Raw genomic sequence first — 19,472 nt, forward strand, 5'->3', positions numbered from 1 at the left:
ACTTCTTGATTTCTGCCTTGATTTCACTATTAACCTGAAAGTCATTCAGGAGCAGATTGTTCAATTTTTATGTAGTTGTATGGTTTTGAGTGAATTTCTTAATCTTGAGTTCTTATTTGATTTTGCTGTAGTCTGAGAGACTTGGTTATGATTTCCATTCTTTTGCATTTACTGAGGAGTGTTTTGTTCCTGATTATCTGATCAATTTTAGAGGAAGTGTCATGAGGTGGTGAGAAGAATGTATATACTCTGTTGTTTTTGGGTAAAGAATTCTGTAGATATTTATCAGGTCCACTTGATCCAGAGCTGAGTTCAAGTCCTGAATGTCTCTGTTGATTTTTGTCTTGATGATCTGTCTAATATTGTCACTGGGGTGTTAAAGTCTCCCACTATTATTGCATGAGAGTCTAAGTCTCTTTGAGGGTCTCTAAGAACTTGCTTTATGAATCTGAGTGCTCCTGTATTGTGTGCATATATATTTAGGATAATTAGGTCTTCTTGTTGAATCGAACTATTTACTATTACCTAATGCTTTTCTTTGTCTTTTTTAAATCTTTGTTGGTTTAAAGCATGTATTGTCAGACACTAAGAATGCAACCTCTTCTCTTTCTGGTTTTCAATTTGTTTGGCAAATTTCCCTCCATCACTTTATTTTGAGCCTATGTGTGTCTCTGCATGTGAGATGGGTCTCTTGAAGACAGCATACACATGGGTCTTTGTTCTTTATCCAGCTTGCCATTCTGTGTCTTTTAATTGTGGCATTTAGCCCATTTACATTTAAGATTAGTATTGTTATGTGTGGATTTGATCCTGCAATCATGATGCTAGCTCGTTATTTTTGAGACTTGTTTATATGGTTGCTTCATAATGTCACTGGCCTGTATACTTCAGTGTTTTTTTGTAGTGGCTGGTAATGGTCTTTCCTTTCCATTTTTAGTGCTTCCTTCAGGACCTCTTATAAAGCAGATCTGGTGGTAATGAATTCTCTCAGCATTTGCTTGTATGAAAAGGATCTTATTTCTTCTTCATGTATGAAACTTTGGCCAGATATGAAATTCGGGGTTGAAAATTATTTTTTATGAATGTTGAGTATAGGCTCTCAATCTCTTCTGGATTGTAGGATTTCTGTTGAGAGTTCCACTGTTAGTCTGATGGGCTTCCCCTTTGTAGGCAACCTGGCCTTTTTCTCTGGCTGCCCTTACCATTTTTTTCTTTCATTTGATCTTGGAGAATCTGATGATTATGTGTCTTGGGGATGATCTTCTCATGGAGTATCTTACTGGGGGCCTCTGTATTTCCTGAAATTGAATGTTGGCCTGTATTGCTAGGTTGGTGAAGTTCTCCTGGATGATATCCTGAAGTATGTTTTCCAAGTTGGTTCCATTCTTGTCTCGTTCAGGTACCCCAATCAGTCATAGATTCAGTCTGTTTACATTATCCCATATTTCTCAGATGTTTTGGTCATTTCTTTTCACTGTTTTCAGTTTTTGTTGGCCTGTCTAATTTCAGAAAGACAATCTTCAAGCTCTGAGATTCTTGCCTCCATTTGGTCTATTCTGCTATTAAAGCTTGTGATTGCATTGTGAAGTTCTTGTAGTATGTTTTTCAGCTCTATCAGGTTGATTATGTTACTCTCTATACTGGCTATTTTGGCTGTCAGCTCCTGCATTGTTTTATCATGATTCTTAGCTTCTTTCCATTGGGTTGCAACATGCTCCTTTAGCTCAGTGAACTTCATTTTTATCCATACTCTGAAGACTACTTCCATCATTTCAGCGATCTCAGCCTCAGCCCAGATCTGAACCATTGCTGGGCAGGTGTTGCAATTATTTGGAGGAAAGGGAGCATTCCGGTTTCTTTGTTTTTTCTTTTCTTTTCTTTTTTTGTGCTAATTCCTTCTCATCTTTGTGGGCTTATCTGCCTCTGATCTTTGAGTTTGCTGACCTTTGGATTTTTTTGTGTGTTTTGTTGTTGCTGTTGTGTTTTATTTGTTTTTCTTTGAACAGTATGAGCACTCTTCTGTAGGGCTGCTGTGGTTTGCCCCAGACCCTAGTCACATTGGTTTTTCCAGTACCTGGAGGTATCATCAGTGAAGGTTGTGAAACAGCAAATATGGCCACCTGCCCATTCCTCTGAAAGCTCTGTCCCAGGGGGGTACTGACCTGTTGCTGGCCTGAATGTGCCTGTAAGAGGTGGATGGAGTTTCCAGTTGTAAGATCTCACCCAGTCAAGAGGAATAGAATCAGAGACCTGCTTAAAGATGCAGTCTGGCTGCATTTTGGTAGAGCAGCTGTGCTGTGTTGGGAATCCCTTCAGCCCCCAACTGATTTGGGCTCTTCAAGGCCCACAGCCTGAACCTGCTAAGGTGCCCAAACAGCAAATGTCTGCCCCACCTACTGGGCACTCTGTCCTAGGAAGAAATTAGAACTCTGTTGGCCATAGAACATGGGTGGGGCTGGCCGAAGGCCCTGGCTGGGAGGACCCACCCAGTGAGGAGGAATGGATCCGGGTCTGTTTAAAGAAGCAGTCTGGTCATGCCTCAACAAAACAGCTGTGCTGGGGAACTGTGCTGTGGAACTGCCTCTGTTCTGTTCAGTTTGGACTTTCCCATGCCTGCAGGCTGGAAGGGCTGAGTCATCCAAACAACGAAGATGATGACCCACCCCTCCCATGGGGCACTCTGTCCCAGGGAGACATCAGAGTTCTGTCCATAAAATATAGCTGGGTGGGGGTGGCTGGAGGCCCTAGCTGTGAGGTCCTGCCCAGTGAAGAGGAATGGATCAGGGTTATGGCTATTGTTTTGGCTGGCTTCATAGTATTTCATTGAGTTATCCTATTTGCCATTTCTTATTACTGAACATATTTTTCACCCTCTTAATATCCTCTTACTCCTAACACCCTCTCACTCCTACTCCTGTACAAGATTTTGGGTTACTATCAATAACACCATAAATGTTTTCTCCCTGTCTCATCCCTTATATCTCCATCAAAAGCAAATGCTGTCCTGAATGTTTCTAATTATTATTCACTTATAAAACTTAAAATTTTGTATCACATATTATGTCTAAGGCATATGGTGTTTGATTATACTTGCTTTAAAATTTCATTAGAAAATATACCATATGTTTTTATTTGATATTTACTTTTTAATTCAACATAATGTTATTAAGATTCATTCATGCTATTGTATATGGTTGCCATTCACTTATTTTTCATTGCTCTCTAGTATTATATTTTATTTGTATACTACGATTTATTTATCTGTCCTCATGACTATGGCCATTTAGATTACTTAAAGTTTTTGCTATATGAACAGTGTTTCCTCCAAACATTTGTGTGCATATCTCATGCATACATGTACTAATTCTGGAGGGATTTTTATATCTAGGAATAGAATTGTTGGATTGTAGGTATGCACATGTTCAGCTTTAAAATGCAATGCCAAAGGACGGTGGAAAGTGATGGTACCATCAGTAACATATAAGAAATTATGACAATAGGATGTTGGATAAATCCTATTCAATAGTTGGCAATATCAGATTTCTTAATTTTTGTAAATTGATTACATGTGAAATGATTTTCTAATTCTAGTCTTCATTTATATTTCCTGATTGTCAGAGAGACAGAGAATTTCTTTTTTTCTTTCTCTCTTTCTTTTTTTTTTTTTTGAGACGGAGTCTCGCTCTGTCACCTAGGCTATAGTGCAGTGGCATGATCTCTGCTTACCGCAAGCTCCACCTCCACTCCTGGGTTTGCGGCATTCTCCTGCCTCAGTCTCCCAAGTAGCTGGGACTACAGGCACCTGCCACTATGCCCAACTAATTTTTTGTAATTTTAGTAGAGACGGGGTTTCACCATGTTAGCCGGGATGGTCTTGATCTCCTGACTTTGTGATCCGCCTGCCTTGACCTCCCAAAGTGCTGGGATTACAGGCATAAGCCACCAGGCCTGACTGAGACTGAGCATTTCTTTAGATGTTTCTAGCCACGTGTGTTTCATGTTTTGTGGTGTGACTTTTGTTCATTTTGTCATATTTGTTATTAATTTGTAGGCATTCTTTGTAATTTCTTGATATAAAATTTTGATCCTTAGTCAATTATACATTCCTGATTCATTTTCAATTATATGTGTGGTGAATATCTTCCCCAGATTACAGCTTGCTTTTTGTCTTACTTTTTAAAAGATGTCTTTTGATTAACCCAAGTTTCTTAATTTTATTCTAATTTTTATGTATTTTTTATGGTTATGTCTCTTTGTTAAGCCCTTCCCTACTCCAAAGCTGGAAGAAATTCACATTTATTTTCTCACACGTTTTAATATTTTGCTTTTGACATAAAGATCTTAAACTATATAGAGTTATTTTTGTGTAATGTGCATGGCAGGGGTACATCTTAATTTCTTTTCTTATCAATAATCACTATCACTAGGTCCTTTTGCTGAAAAGTCTCCTCTTTTCACAGTAATCTGCCATACCATCATTGATAGACACTTAAGTTTCAGTTATTTTTAGATCTCTTTCTATGGTCCCCCTTCTGAATACTGTCTTTTCAATTCTTGTATTTGGGTACTGGGTTCACAGGTGTCTATTACATTATTAACGTATTTATTAAAAGAAACATGTTAAATTACAGAGGGTCATGCATCGACCAATGATGAAAGTATCTCATGAATTAAATATTATGATTAATTCAAATCTGTGAGCCTGAGGGCCATCAAAAAGATAAAATAAATAAATAATGTTACGAAGAACAGTCTTATTCATGTTCTTTTTCCCCCTTTCTTGCCTAAGGACAAGTTCCCAGGAATGAGGGAGCAAGTGTATACAAAATACTTTTTTTTTTGAGACGGAGTCTCGCTGTCACCCTGGCTGAGTGCAGTGGCCGGATCTCAGCTCACTGCAAGCTCCGCCTCCCAGGTTCACGCCATTCTCCTGCCTCAGCCTCCCGAGTAGCTGGGACTACAGGCGCCCGCCACCTCGCCCGGCTAGTTTTTTGTATTTTTTAGTAGAGATGGGGTTTCACCGTGTTAGCCAGGATGGTCTCGATCTCCTGACCTTGTGATCCGCCCATCTCGGCCTCCCAAAGTGCTGGGATTACAGGCTTGAGCCACCGCGCCCAGCCTACAAAATACTTTTAAAGGTTTTAACTGTGAAATTTAAATGCTTTCCAAAGGGACATACACATTACCCTTTGTGGCAAAGAGTCTAGCATTTAAATTCAGAGTTCTGGCCCTGGGGCATCCATTGTCCTGTCTCCTCTTGCTCCAGTCTCCTTCCTTACCACTTCCCCACCACACTGATCCTTGTCTAATACCACTAAGAGGCAATATATTTCTTCTTCGGACCCTGTCTGTACCTGCTAAAGCAGCACCCACAGACTCTACTGCTAGTTGGCTAGATTAAAAGTAATAACGAAACAATTTCTGGCCTCACGTTGGTCTCCCTCTTTTCATTTTTATTACTGATGCGCATTTTCTAGCTAGTTTGCTCTTTCCCCAGATACACTCACAGCTTGCTCTTAGGGTTGACTGGTTATAGCATTGCTCAGATATCACCTTCCTCAGTAAGATCTTTCGAGATCACCCATTTAAAATGGCAACCCTTCACTCTCGATTCCCACTGTCTCCCTTCTGTGCTTTTTTTTTTCCATATAACTTATCACCACTTGTCTGTTTCCCCTTCATCAGAATTTGGAGCTTAGATCTCTTTTGTCCATGGGTGTATTCTCAGCATCTACAATACTTTAAACATGACAGATGCTTTGTGAACATTTGCGAATATTATTACAAACAAAGCACATAGATGCTGTTCAATATGTGTATCGGATGAATGACTGAAGTCGAGAGGACTCAAGGAACCCACGATTATACTTAACATTTTTTGGCATCTGTCCCACTGGAGGTCCAGGGGTAGTTGAAGTCTCGGGTAGTCACACTGGAACTGCTGGCTGAAAGACAAAATTATTTTCAGAATCCAGCTTTTTTAGAAAGCTGTAATTTAACTTTGCTTTGATGCACAGAATTTTTAATCTATGTGACTTTGGGGAAATCTGAAATTGAAAATGTGCTTCCCTATGCAGGAATACTAGCTGGCATATTAAGCAAAAGCTCTGTAGGTTAATGCCAGCTTGTCACTGATTTGTGTTCTTTTTCTGTTCTTGTCACAAACTCAGATCACTGAGAGTATTGTGAAGACTACTTTAATATTACCTTAAAATCCCTTGACAAATAAAAGGTACAATATAATAACAAATCATCACCCCTTATTTTTTAAGATTATAGAAATTGTCATATCAATATGTAGTCACCATAGAGTAACTCAAAACCAAGATATTAACAAACATCAAATGAAAAATACAGCTGTGGCCGGGCGCGGTGGCTCAAGCCTGTAATCCCAGCACTTTGGGAGGCCGAGACGGGCGGATCACGAGGTCAGGAGATCGAGACCATCCTGGCTAACACGGTGAAACCCCGTCTCTACTAAAAAAATACAAAAAACTAGCCGGGCAAGGTGGCGGGTGCCTGTAGTCCCAGCTACTCAGGAGGCTGAGCCAGGAGAATGGCGTAAACCCGGGAGGCGGAGCTTGCAGTGAGCTGAGATCCGGCCACTGCACTCCAGCCTGGGTGACAGAGCGAGACTCCGTCTCAAAAAAAAAAAAAAAAAAAGAAAAATACAGCTGTTTACTGAAACGTCAACATTATAGAAGCAGTAGTAAAACTTGTGCGTGTGTTGTCTCTTTCCAATCATGGAGGAAAACCTTGCTGAACTCACACTGAGAAGTAGTATTTGGCCTCAAGGCACTCACATCTACAAGGGTCACTGAAGACGTAGCTGGATATCCTATTTTGAAAATAAAATTCCCAAGTTATTATATGTATTTACATTCATATGTTTAACTGTGCCACTACATTTAAAAAGAGCCTGGAATATTAGAGTTGGAAAGAATCTTAGCGAACAGCCTCATTTTATAAATGATGAAACTGAATCCAAAAGGAATAATATCCAATATCATTTCTTTGCTATTAACCCAGTTCTCCTAATTCTAAATGTATTATATTCATGCTTTCAAAATATATTATATCAGTGTCCACCGTATGCCATGCTATTCCGCATGCTGGGGATATAGCAATAAACAATGAAGACAGGGTCTCTGCTCTCATGAAACTTACCTTATAGTGAATTTTCACAAATACAACTGTGAAAATATATCTTCACATACTAAATATGGTTTCATATTTACCTCAGTTGTTAGTTTGCAGAGTCATTTCTCCATCTTTATACTCCACAATTGTACATTCTCTTCCTCCCTCCTCCCTCCTCCAAAATGAAAGACTGATTCATATTCATTTGAAAATACCTCTATATTTTAGAGCTATTATATATAGCAAGGTAGATTAAAGAAGAAGAAAAATATCCAACCACAGTCCATTGAAATCATGTTTATATCTCTTGGAAAGAAAAATTTTAAGTACATTTTGTGTGTATTTCTCCTTTGTTCCAAAATGTATTTAAGGTGGTTTATATCAATGTGCAATACAAGAAGATAAAAGCAGAAAGGCAAAATCGGAACAAGGAAAATACAGTAGAAAAATTATGTTGAGTCCCGTTGAAACCTAAACAGGGATAGTGGACAAAGTGCATTTCCTGATGTCCTATGCTCTTAGTAGATGTGGGCCCCACATTTGGTCTGACCTTTCTGGTAGCAAATGCTAAGAAATAAAAGGTACAGGTTACATGATTGATGAATATAATAAGATAGAAACAGTATTATTATGAATAGCGAGAGAAAAAGTTACTCTTTTTGTTGTGATTAAAAAGAAACTTTTCCCCAGATCGTCATAAAAAGAACGCTGTATAATGTGTAAAGTATCCTATAAAATATCCTTACAGTATGATAGCCAGTATGTTCATTCATCCTCAAGCTTTAGTTAGTAGTGAATGGCAGCCAGCTTTCCTGGTACCTCAATTATGTGAAAGGGCATGCCTTAAATAGAGAACATGGGCAATCAAATCAAATGAATAAGTTGGCACTGTGGTTTTTGCACTTATAAGTAGTTTACATTCAGAGGTCATCAATGATAACCTTTTTCTGTTTTTGCAAAGCAGCCTATCAATGAACTATAAAAAGATACTTACCCACCGTGGCTCCATGGTTAAAAGAGTCATACATACAAAATACTTAGAAGAGTGCCTGGCATGCAGTAAATGCTAAAAAGTATGTCTTAGAAACTGTAAAACAGGTCACTTGCAGTTTATCAGATGTTGTTAATACCAGCATATTCTAACTATAGGCCACTTGAATCTCCTGAGGAGTTCCACAATTGTCCCATTTTCCTTGGTCTTTTTAGAAGAAAGTTGATCTAAGGTAACTAATTCCTTCTTCCTCAGCCTGGCTCAAGTCAAGAACTACATTCCAAAGTGTTGTACTAGAAAAGGGCTAATAGTCAGAAATAAAGAGTGTGATAGTAGGCTGGGGCATTAGCTTTGTGGTAGGGTAGTAACTTCTCACTGGCAGAATCACCTACAATTCTTTTCCTCTGCCATCCCACTGAGCCATCGGTACCAGATTCTTGTGTGGTAATTTTAACTTCTAGCTCACTGCCTCCCACCATTCATCAAAGGCTGTATTAATAGAAAAAATGCACAAGATTGACTACCTAAAGCATATATGATGCTTTTGTAGATTGCTTTGAACTGAGTATTGAAACCACATTCCTAGTCACTGTGGAATTCCTCTTATATAGTACTGAGGATTTTCCCATTGGCTGACACTAGATGACAGTCTAATACGATGCGGGGAGGGGTGGGGTCGCCATTGTTCACTTGCAGTGAGAAAATTCCTGGGACTGTGCTCCACCACGCCCTCTAGAGGAAGGCCTCCAGGCTGTCTCTGCATTAAGAGCAGCTGTGCTTCTGGACAACTGCCTTGTTATACCATTTTACAAATCTATGGATCACCAAGTGATTTATAATTTTATTTCTCTCATTGAGAAGACTTTGCTTTTTTCTCTCTGCAGCAATTCCTTCAGTTACTTCTTTTCAAAATTGTATTGTTATGTATTTTTAAAATTACTTCATATTCCTTTTGGGACAAGACAAGGTAAAAATATAGAGAAGAAAATAAATTAGGTATAAGTAATTTGAACACTGTGAGATACTGAGAGATATGACAGGCTCTTCCTAATGAATAAAGATGGTTCTTTCCTCCTTCCTCCCCTCCCTTCTCTCTCTCATGCTGAAATTAACCTCCAAAAGCATTTGCTGAGAGGCTTGGTAAGTAAATTCAAAGGAATTGTTTTTAACAGTGGTGCTATGATAACAATAGTTACAATGAGGATGATGAAAAAGATCTAGGAAATAAACATCAAAGAACTTAATATTTATTTGTAAACTACATGACCACTACCTAGAAATCTCAGTCTAAGAAGCAACTGCTAGCCACCTTTAAAAATATATCTTACCTGCAAGCAACAGACACTTTCCCATGCCAGCCTGGTTGCCCACACTGGGTGCTGGCACTGACCAGGACATGTGATTTAATTCTGGCAGGAATCTCAGGAATCCTGATGAAGTACAACTTGATTGGGAATTTCATTTATATTAAAATGACTGGTTAAATGTTCTCTTCTGGAGGTCAGAAAATAATGTGACATAAATCATTTCTCAAGGTTTACTGCAGGAGAAGGAGAACTCATTCATTTGATTCTACCTATTATGTTATTTAGGGACCTTGTTGAGGGAGAAACATGCCTGAGGAATGCATGCTGCCTTAATCCTTGTGTGACTATATCTCTGCCCCAACTTAGACATCTATGTTGCTTTACCCTTTTCACACACAAGACTGTGGAGTACATTGAGGGCTAAATACATGCCAAGGGTGGGGAACAAAAGGATCAATGATACCTAGTCTCCTAGTCTCTTTCCCCAGGGAGCACAAAATTATTTTGCTCATATTGATCTCCAGCTGAATGTTCTTTAGACTTCCACTTGAGGGTCCGAGCCAACTTGCACAGGTTATTGAGAGAATGATGTCTTTACTATGAAACCTCACTCATTATGTAGAATTCAGAGTTAAAGTTATTTAGAGAACTATGTAGTTCCTAGATAAATTAAATCTACCCCCTCTCTTCCACTTTACACTATGGTTCAAGGTTAAGGCCCCTTCATATTCCATGACCTGATCTCTAACAATCTTCACATAGTCCTCTCTTGCTACTCCCTGCACACATTCTTTCATTTGTTCAATCAATGTCTGGAAGTCTGTATATTTCAGGCATTGTGCTTGGTACTGGGAATACTGCTCTCCTGGAGTTTAAGTTCACAGAGGAGATGGACATCAACCAGAGGATCACGTAAGCCAGTTCAAACACTAGAACATATTAAAGGGGGGATGGCCCAGCCAGAGTCCCAGGAAAGCTTTCCCAAGGAATGTAGTGGGAAATTGTGGCCAGTGGAGGGAGGGTGGGAGCTTTCAGGTAGAGGGCATAGCCAGTGCAAAGGCCCAGTGTGTGGTCTCACATATCATGGATTAGTAATAGCCATTTCTGGCACCTGTCCATTCCAGAGCTGGGCTTTTACAAACCCTCAGGGTGTTTTTTCCATGTGCTGAGTTGAACTGGATGTAAGAGTTAGGTGGGGTGTTACCTACTCTAACCAAAGTGCATATCCAAAACATAAGCAGCAGCATGAGAACAGTGATCAAACTGTGGCACAGGGTGCAGCAACACTGCTTATTTTTTAGGAGTTTTGTTTTGTTTTAAAAAGTCCCTTCTTAAAACCTGATCTGGAGATTCTGTAACTATATAAGAACTTGTCTGACTGTCTCTTGATATCATGTAGAGAATTAAAAATATTTTATTTGCATTCCTCGTAGCCATGTTTTTGAAAGATTCTTATTGATCATATATTTCCAGATGTGAGAAAGCTTGCTTTGTACCTTCCGTTTTAAGGCTAAGTTTATATTTCACAACATAGCAAAATTTCTTCGATATTCAATAGTGTGTTCTAAATCATGAGATACTATATAGGCAAGTAAGATGCCAAACTCTGTGATAGGGAGTTGATGGCTTTGTTTGCTGATTGTTTATTCCTTCTTCAATGTGAATGTTTAGTATTATTAAATCTTGCAAGTATCCAGAGTTATACTATAATGACCCATGTGTCCAGGAAATAAGATGAAATTTAGAGGTAAACACGACTTCACACAAAATGTTTTGTTTATACTAGTTCAGAAATGGCCATGAGGTTGCATGAGGAGGTTTGAAGGCTTCCTGGCTCATTTCTATTTTAACACTTTAAAAATTTTCTCACTAAAATAAAATAACGCCCCCCTTTTATGCTATCACTGGAAATTCAATTAAGTTAGAAGACAGCTCCAGTCAGTGCTGAATTGAGTGCGCAGACAGAAACACGTTGTAAAAGAGCTAATTTTGGTCATCTCCATGTGACATCATTAAGCAGAACTGAATCTCTTAATCTATACTCTTGCCAGTCTTCCTGGTGACCTAATTGCTAGAGAAAGGAAAGGTAGAGGAAGGCTAGAAGATCTATGGTTGGTTAACTTTTGGGAAATGCTGAAATATTTTCCAAACAACATAGATTTTAAAGATAATTTAATATGGACCTATTATACGCCAAATAAAAGAAGCAAGTGAGCAGTTGCAAAGTAGCATAAGGGGAACATAAAGATAAACTGGTAACTTAAAAAAAAGAGAGAAATAAACTTGGTCATTGTTTCCTCCTTCACAGAATTAAAAATTACAAATAAAGGTCTTGATTTATTTTGAGATGGTTTTTGCTTACTAGACTCATGACATTTCTTCTCAGACTGGACAGTATGAGTCGTAGCTTCATTTTTGTTTTTTATGCACTTTCACATTTGATTCTCATAATAATCATATGAACTAGTTAATGTTACTCTCATTTATTTAAGACAAGGAAACTACTACAGAGGTGAAATTGTCACAGGATCCTTGGGGTGTCGCTTTGCCAGCCAGAAATTCTGTGGCCAGTGGTGCCTTCTGCCTGGGTATTGCTCACACTTCTGGGCTTGTTCCACCCACTTGGTTCGGCAGGCTGTGCTTGGTCTGTGCTACCAGCCTGGATCCCACACCTGCCAAGGGTGAGCCAGGTGCAGAGCAGTAACGGGTGCGTGAACGAGTCAGCGTGGGGTCTGGGCACTGCACACAGCCAGGCACACTGGCTGCTGAAGCAGAGTGGGAAGCTCCAGGCTCCAGCATGGGTGCTGACTCTGTGTGAGGCTGCTGCTGGACCAGATGTATTGTAAGCGGTTTCTGCTGCGGTCACTGGTGTCTGGACAAAGGGAACACTGTGGCACCTGAAAGCTTAGAGATGCCAGGAACTGTAGAGCTCCAAAGAGGGTGTTACAGATCTGGCTCGGGGGGCCTTAGGTCTGGGCTCCCCAAAGGGCCACAGCTCTTCTGTCTTTCTCATTGCTTGCAATGTGGTGAGCAGGTGGGAGGTGTATTTCAGCCCGATTTATGTTACAACTATTTCGGTTCCAACATTCAGTAGGTCCCAAGTTCTTGTCTCGCCTCCAAGAAGAATGAGGTATGCAGACAACTGGAGGGTGAGCAAGGTGGAGAGGAGCTTCATTGAGCCACAGAACAGCTCTCAGGAGACCTGAAGTGGGTAGTTCCTTTCCACAGGCAGGCTCTCCAAGTGAGTGTCCAGCTCTCAGTGGAGAGGAGACCTGTAGTGGGTAGCTCCTTTCTGCAGGCAAGTTGTCTGGATGAGGAGACCCATAGTGGGTAGCTCCCTCTCACAGCTGGTAGTCTTGACTTCTGTCTGAGTCTGACTGAGTACCCAGTTTTTCATGGGATCAGAAGGGAGAAAGCGCATGGTGATTGGTCCATGGATGGCCATAGGCGGGCCTGGAAAAAGCACTATCCAATTGATCCAATGGTCATCAGTGAAGTTATCACTTATATCCATGGACTTCATCTGGAACTGGCAGCCCAGCTCCCAGGCTTCAGGCCATCCCTAGCCTGAAAGTGGGGTTTCACTGGGGACCTACAGCTTTCCATCCAGGAACCTAGTCAGCCTCCCACTGTCATCATGCCTTCCATAGCCCAGTCTGTTTGCACCAAAGGGCACCTGCAGGCCTGCATCCAGCTGCCCTTAGCTCACCCCCACCTGCTGCCTTCCTCCTGTGCTCCTTGGCCCCCAAAGTCCGGAGGGGGCCAAGATGGGGGATTGGTGTGTCAGTGCTGCCCCAAGTGTGCACACACCTGGCCAGGTTGTGACAGTGCCTGGGCTGAACCTCGACCTTGATCCGAAATTGGAGCAGGTGCTAGGAGTGGCAAGAGTCCAGGGAGTGGAAGAAGGCCCTTCTGAGTCTGCAGAAGTGGGGGTGTTCCCAGCCCCCGAGAGCCCTGGGATGCCAGGGTACGGAACTGCAGCTGGGTGGCTACAGCTGCCTTGAGAGCCCCGGGCTCCTACCCCACCAAGTCAGTAGGGGGCAGGCTCCCTCCTGTTCCCAGCCTCCACGGGTTCCACAGTCCCAGTCACGCCTCCCTCGCTGCAGCTGGCATCCTCACAGCAGCTAGTCCAGTCGGGCAGCTGTTGCCATCAGAATGACTTGTTCTAGGCTACAGAGCCTGTAGGTGGCAGAGACAGGAACTGAACCCAAGCCTGTCTGACACTAAAGACTATATTTATTCCATTCTGGTGGCCTTATAACTGTAGTTAGCCTTACTGCAGCATGCATCATCAGAACCAGGGCCTAGTCATGGAAGAGCTCACTCATGATGTGTAGCATACAACCGCCCAGAATAGCAGGCCTTTGGTAGCTTTTCTACCTGTCCCACCATCACCTTTCAGCTTCCTGTCATAAGACTACCCAGACGTCAGCCCTAGCCAGATGGTTTTTTTAAGGGAGATATCCTCTGCATTCCCTAAAGCCTTCCTTTGTTAATCTCTTCTTTCTTTTGCACTTAAAAAAATTCTCCATTTAAAAAACATTTACTGAATTATCAACACATTGATAACCATGTGTTATCATTGCTCTAGGTGGTACAGCTATATCAGTAGACAAATAAGATAAAAAACACTGCCCTCATCAGATTTACTTTTTTGTGTGTGGAGAGGAGCCAAACAGGTAACTTACCGAAGGTGTTAAAATGTGCTATGGAGAAAATACAGCCAAAAAAGGAGAACAGGAAGTGGGGTGGGAGGCAGCTGCAATTTAAAATAGGATGGTCATGGAGTACCTCATCGAGAAGGTGACATTTGAACAAAAATTTTGAGAAGATGAGGGTGTGATCCATGTAGATATTTGGGGGGAAAAGTTTTCAGGCATAGGAAGTGAGGTTAAAAGGCCCTGAGATGAGAGAAACCCTGTCATGCTAAAGAAAAAGCTAGGAGGCCAGTTTGACTGAGCAAAGCAAGAGAAGGGAGAGTGCAGTCATGGGGGATATAACAAGTAGGGTATAATGTGGCTTTTTATGCTAACTGTAGATTTTTGCTCCTCTTTACTGTCCACTTCCCTCCTCCCCTCACTAGACCTTGGTCCTTGTGAGCCTGGTTTTGTTTACATCGGTATCTGTCTCAAGTGGATACACATAATTCTAAACCGAGATTATTTGCTTTTATTCTAAACCTATATTATTTTTATTAAAACACACACACACATACACACACACACCCACACCCACACACACACCCCTTAGACAAAGACAGACTGGTTAATCAGCCATTCTATTTCCTACCTTGGGTTCTCACTGTATTTCCGAATGGATTTAGAGGGTCTAATAATAGAATACAACATGTTGACACTTACTGTGAACCAAGTGCTATGTAGGTATTTTGTTTGCTTAGTCTCTTCTGTTGCTTTTAATCACCCTTAGAGGAAGGAACCACCCACATGAAAGCTTTCCCTTTTCTCCATTCTCCTGTCTCCCTTCATGTTCCTCAAGCATCCTCACCTTTGGTCAATGCTTCTAGAACTCAGTGTTTATTTTCTATCCATCACACTATTGCTAAGAACTACAGCTTTCTGTGGATCCTCTCAGTGCGTTAACCATCACCTCATCATGTTTGCTTCATTTTCACTTTATTTCCTTTAACTCTTCAATGGATCATGCAGAACAAAATTTTTAAATGGAATCCTTGTACCTTCATTTCAGATGAGGTTCCAAAGGTTAAGAACCATAGCACAGGGCACAAGCCACCTCACGTTGAAAGCAGGGTTCTAGCCCACCTATGCAGGACATGCGAGGCAGTGTGGAGTGGGACCTGTCAGTGCTGGTCCATCATCAACCTCAGAGCTGTGTGACGGAGTGGGAGCAGCTTGGCTAAGAGTTCCTTTGAAGGGTCCTGTGCATCAGGCCCTCCCTCATGGAGAAGATGAAGAAGAATCTGCTCCTTCACTTTAGACCAAGTGAAGTGTGGATCTGGGAGAACTACTCAGATCTCTTGACCTGTGTGTCCTGGAATTTAGGACAAAGGGGCATGGTACCTTACTCAGGCTGGAGAGGCTGCATGAGGAGTCCATGGTTGGTTAGCAGCTCTGAATGGGCACGGAGAAGAGAGACAGGGCCACACTGGTGAAGAGGAGCACTTCCCCCATAGAATAGGCAAAGGTGCATATTTTTCCAGACATAATAGGGTGCCATGAAAATAATCTCACTCAGGAAGAACACCTAGAGGAGCAAAGAATTCCCCAAGAGGAGCCGACCTTCAGAAGTTTAGAGGTTCCAGGGAGAAGGAAGCAGAAGACCAGAAGAGAAGCATGGCCTGCACCAAGGGAAGCAGTCATAGGACAGTCAGGGATTTCTGAAAACCCTGCCAGTGTGCCCCATGAAGCCAACATGGCAATTTTTATTCTCCTCATCCAGAGGACACCTAAGTCAGATTACAGCCAGCCTATTAAGGAAGGTCCTTCCTTACCTACCGCTCCCTTCTTCTTCTTATGCCATTCCCCATAAAGGGGGCCCAAGCCAGCAGCTAGGAGTGGAGGAGAGGATGGAGCCAGGCCAGAGAATCAGAGACATTCCCTGTCTCTTCCCTACCCCCACCTCACAAAGCCCAGTCTTTCCAAGTTGAGTTAGACCCACACTTGGGGGAAGGGAGAGGAAAGAAGTTCTGGACTAAATTCACTTTTTTGAGTTTTGACATTACATTTGACAAGAGTTTTTAATTACTGACACAAGTCTGTTCTTGAGACTGAAAGGGACCAGATGACATTTATTATATGAAAATCACCAAAAAAGCCAAGTAATCTGTTGGAAATTTCTTTTAGAGACCAAGAAAAAATTATTCAATATATCTCATTTGAACAGAGAAGAATGGAAAAAGTAAAAATTGTTTTTTGCTAACCTACCCAGTTTAGCTTATTTAATCAACAAAGTACAAAGGTAAAAGGTATTTGTAAGTTTCAAGCTGCCGGTTAACTTATCCGGTTAGTCAGACTCTGTCATCTAAGATTTTGCCTTACTCCAATGTAAAACTGAACCTAAAAATTTAACTTATTTTCTAAAATAGAAATATTTCCATTTGGCCTTTCATTCTATCACTACAGCACCTATTGGCATGGCACAGGCTTAGACTTATCCATCTAGTTTCTGGACAGATGTGTAATTGCTCTCCATCAATTTACCTGCAGCACAAAGAACCTTTAAACACAGTAGTGACATTAACTGGATAATACCGGCCTTCAACCACATCTAAACACATATGAATCAGCCTCATCAATCTGTGTGGTCAGTATAACGTGGGCACTGACCTTCAGCCCAGCATTAAGGAGACATGTGGTGTGAAACCTAAATCTAAACCCTGCATAAAATTGGTTTCATGTGGGAGGCAGATTGTTCGGGACATGTGCTGACTAAATGGGGAATAATAATGTGTATTGTTGGATTACTGGTCCAGAAAGGGTTTCAGGACTCCCTTGGGGAAGATGACAGTAAGCAGGACAGAGCTCATCACGCATCATGTGGTGAGCTTGTAGATACTCAATAATTATGAAATAAACTGAAAAATAGGTCATCCGATAGCTTTTACCCTGAGGAACCTCACCCCAAAGGGGAATAACTGAATAGACAAATATCCAATGTAAACTAGTCATCAAGAAGGCTGAGCCTGACTTACAGGTGACAGATAAAGAAAAAAGAGAAATCCTTTTAACAGTCTGTTTTGTGTACCCCAGGTGGAAGGTGGTGAAAAAGATACGATAAACAGAATTTCCTAGGATTCAAGAAAAAGCATTGGAGTTTTGTATGGATTCTGTAGATTCATACCTACAGTGAGAATTATATGATAATAGTGTTGATGGCGGGAGGGGTGGGCTACACATGCAGGAGGGGTTTCTTTAATTTATTTCCAACTGAGGAAATGTTAGCTTCACTCTCAGATGCTGCATGTCTCAGGAAAACACTGGTCTAAAAAAGGGAAGAGATTAATGTAAGCATAGCTGTCATGTTTGACCTTTTCGTGAGACCTATAACAGCTTCACACTAGAAGGGATTTATTCAGTGTCTAAAGACATTTATTCAGCACCAACCATGTACTCTCTGAGACAGTAGGACTCAAGGTCTGAAGTCTGTCTGGGCTCAATACTGGCTCATCTGCTTTCTACTTGACTTTGGGTGAGTTACTTAACCTCTTTGTGCCTCAGTATCTTCATCTGTAAAGTGGGATAATAATAGTACCTAAGTAACGTGTTGTTGGGAGGATTCAATGAGAAAATACCTTTACTAGTTTAGAACAGTACGTGCATATTGGAGGCAACCAACAAATATTAATATTTTTGCTTAGTGTTGTTATACAATCATGTCAGTTGGTAAACATTTTTATGTAATTGCTAGGAAAAAAATGGAAAGGTCCTTGTATGATTGTTCTCTGAAAACCTTTTATTTAGCCCCTGCATTTATGCAAACAATCCTGGCAGGCCTCCTGTTGCAGCACTCTCCATTTCTACCAATGCCCATTCTAGTTCAGACCATATCACTTTTTTAACCACCTTTGTGATCATGGAAAATAAACTTAAACCACTTTAAATCTATATCATTTAGTCTTCTTGCTCCCTGCTCTTGCAACTATCACCTACCATATACATAGCCTCTGTTTTCCTGACATTTTCCCACATACTAAAAAAGCCATACTGGCTATTTGTTGTTCAGATCACAGCCCCAATTCATAGCCCATTAGTTGACATTTAAACACAGTAGTGACATTAACTGGACGACACAAGCCTTCAGCTACATCTAAACACATTTGAGTCAGCCTCATCAATCTGCGTGGTTAGGATAACGTGGGCACTGACCTTCAGCCCAGCACAAAGGAGACATGTTGGGCTGTGGGCTATGAACTGGGGCTAAATGGGTTGAAGCTCATCTTTACTTTGTTCCACCCCACCTAATCAACACTTAGCCTTCTCCCAACAAGCAATATCAGAACTCCTGCTTGTCTTCTCATGTCCTGTGCTCATTTTGTTTTATGCCTTTGCTTATGATGAGAATGTGAAGATCCATTTCTCATCTTTCTTCCACCTGAGTCAGTATTTTCTTCCAGACCCTGTGTGAAGACTTCTCTGATTCCCCTTCCTTTCCCCCAGCACTCACTGACTTTTCTTACTTTTCAGCAGCAGATACATATTGATAAAGGCAGAAACCATTGAACAGCAATTGAGGTGCCCTGTTGGCACCTGAACACAGGCATGGCATGACTAGCAAAGGGGTCAGAAGTTGCTGTCACAAACAAATCACTGGAGCCTTCTCACTGCCTTGCAGACTCTCTCTGGCATTCCCCTGTTAACATTAGAATCCAATACCCCTATCAACTGCTGAACTTCTGATTTACTTTCTTCTAATCTCATCTAATGACATGTCTTCTGGGTTGATCCCCCACCATTTCTGACATTCTTACTCATAAATCAGTGGTTTTGTTGCATCCCCTGGGCAGTTGCTTCCTTTAGTCTGTGCCCCTCAGTGTCTGATCATCCACTTGGCAAAGATCAGTTCTGTCTACCTGGGGTGTTGGCTGAGGATTAGAGGCAGACTGGACCTAGTGTTTTACTCTAAGTATCCAGGAGTAGAAAGACCCAGATAGTGAGGACCAGCTAAGTCATTAGAAAGGGCTTAATATTAAAATCAGCATCATCAGGTCTAAGGGTCATGTGCAGACATAACAATAGGAGGCAGAGCGAAAGGGACTGGTGGGCAGTAAAATAGGAGGCAAGGCAAATGGGTCACACAGGATCACAAGCTCTGTAAGCAACAGGAGCCCTGTCTGTCTTGTTCATCACTGTATCTGAGCACCTCAAAAGTCCCTGACACATTGTAGTCACTCCATACTTATGAGTTTTATGAATAAGTGTCTTGGATGATTGCCACACCGGATTGGCATCTCTTAGGTTATGCAACTCTTAGCCGAGTCATAGCCAGTGAATTGAAAAGCACAACAGGGCTCTCTCCTCAAGGCTATGGAAGCTCCTGAATTGTGTCTGAACAGCCCC

At 41.4% G+C, this 19,472-nt stretch overlaps 1 protein-coding gene across 5 annotated transcripts in view; it reads right to left on the reverse strand.

The window, feature by feature from the left end:
* CD96 (CD96 molecule) overlaps window positions 1-19,472 on the reverse strand; it is a 102,771-nt gene that overhangs the window by 22,100 nt on the left and 61,199 nt on the right. For 2 of the 5 annotated variants that reach the window (XR_004437117.1, XM_033211340.1), the window contains exons 9-10: window positions 6,770-6,838; window positions 5,874-5,945 (exon numbers count right to left, since the gene is read on the reverse strand). Coding sequence is in view for 4 of the 5 variants with exons in the window: in XM_033211340.1 (XP_033067231.1) it covers window positions 5,874-5,945; window positions 6,770-6,838 (141 nt within the window). In the remaining variant the exon portion in view is untranslated. Of the gene's footprint in view, window positions 1-1,631; window positions 2,184-5,873; window positions 5,946-6,769; window positions 6,839-19,472 lie in introns of those variants that run through there. The other 3 variants (XM_033211342.1, XM_033211343.1, XM_033211341.1) reach the window with 3 other exon arrangements.

Source organism: Trachypithecus francoisi, unplaced genomic scaffold (assembly GCF_009764315.1).
Source record: "Trachypithecus francoisi isolate TF-2019V2 unplaced genomic scaffold, Tfra_2.0 Lachesis_group0, whole genome shotgun sequence".
NCBI lineage: Eukaryota > Metazoa > Chordata > Mammalia > Primates > Cercopithecidae > Trachypithecus > Trachypithecus francoisi.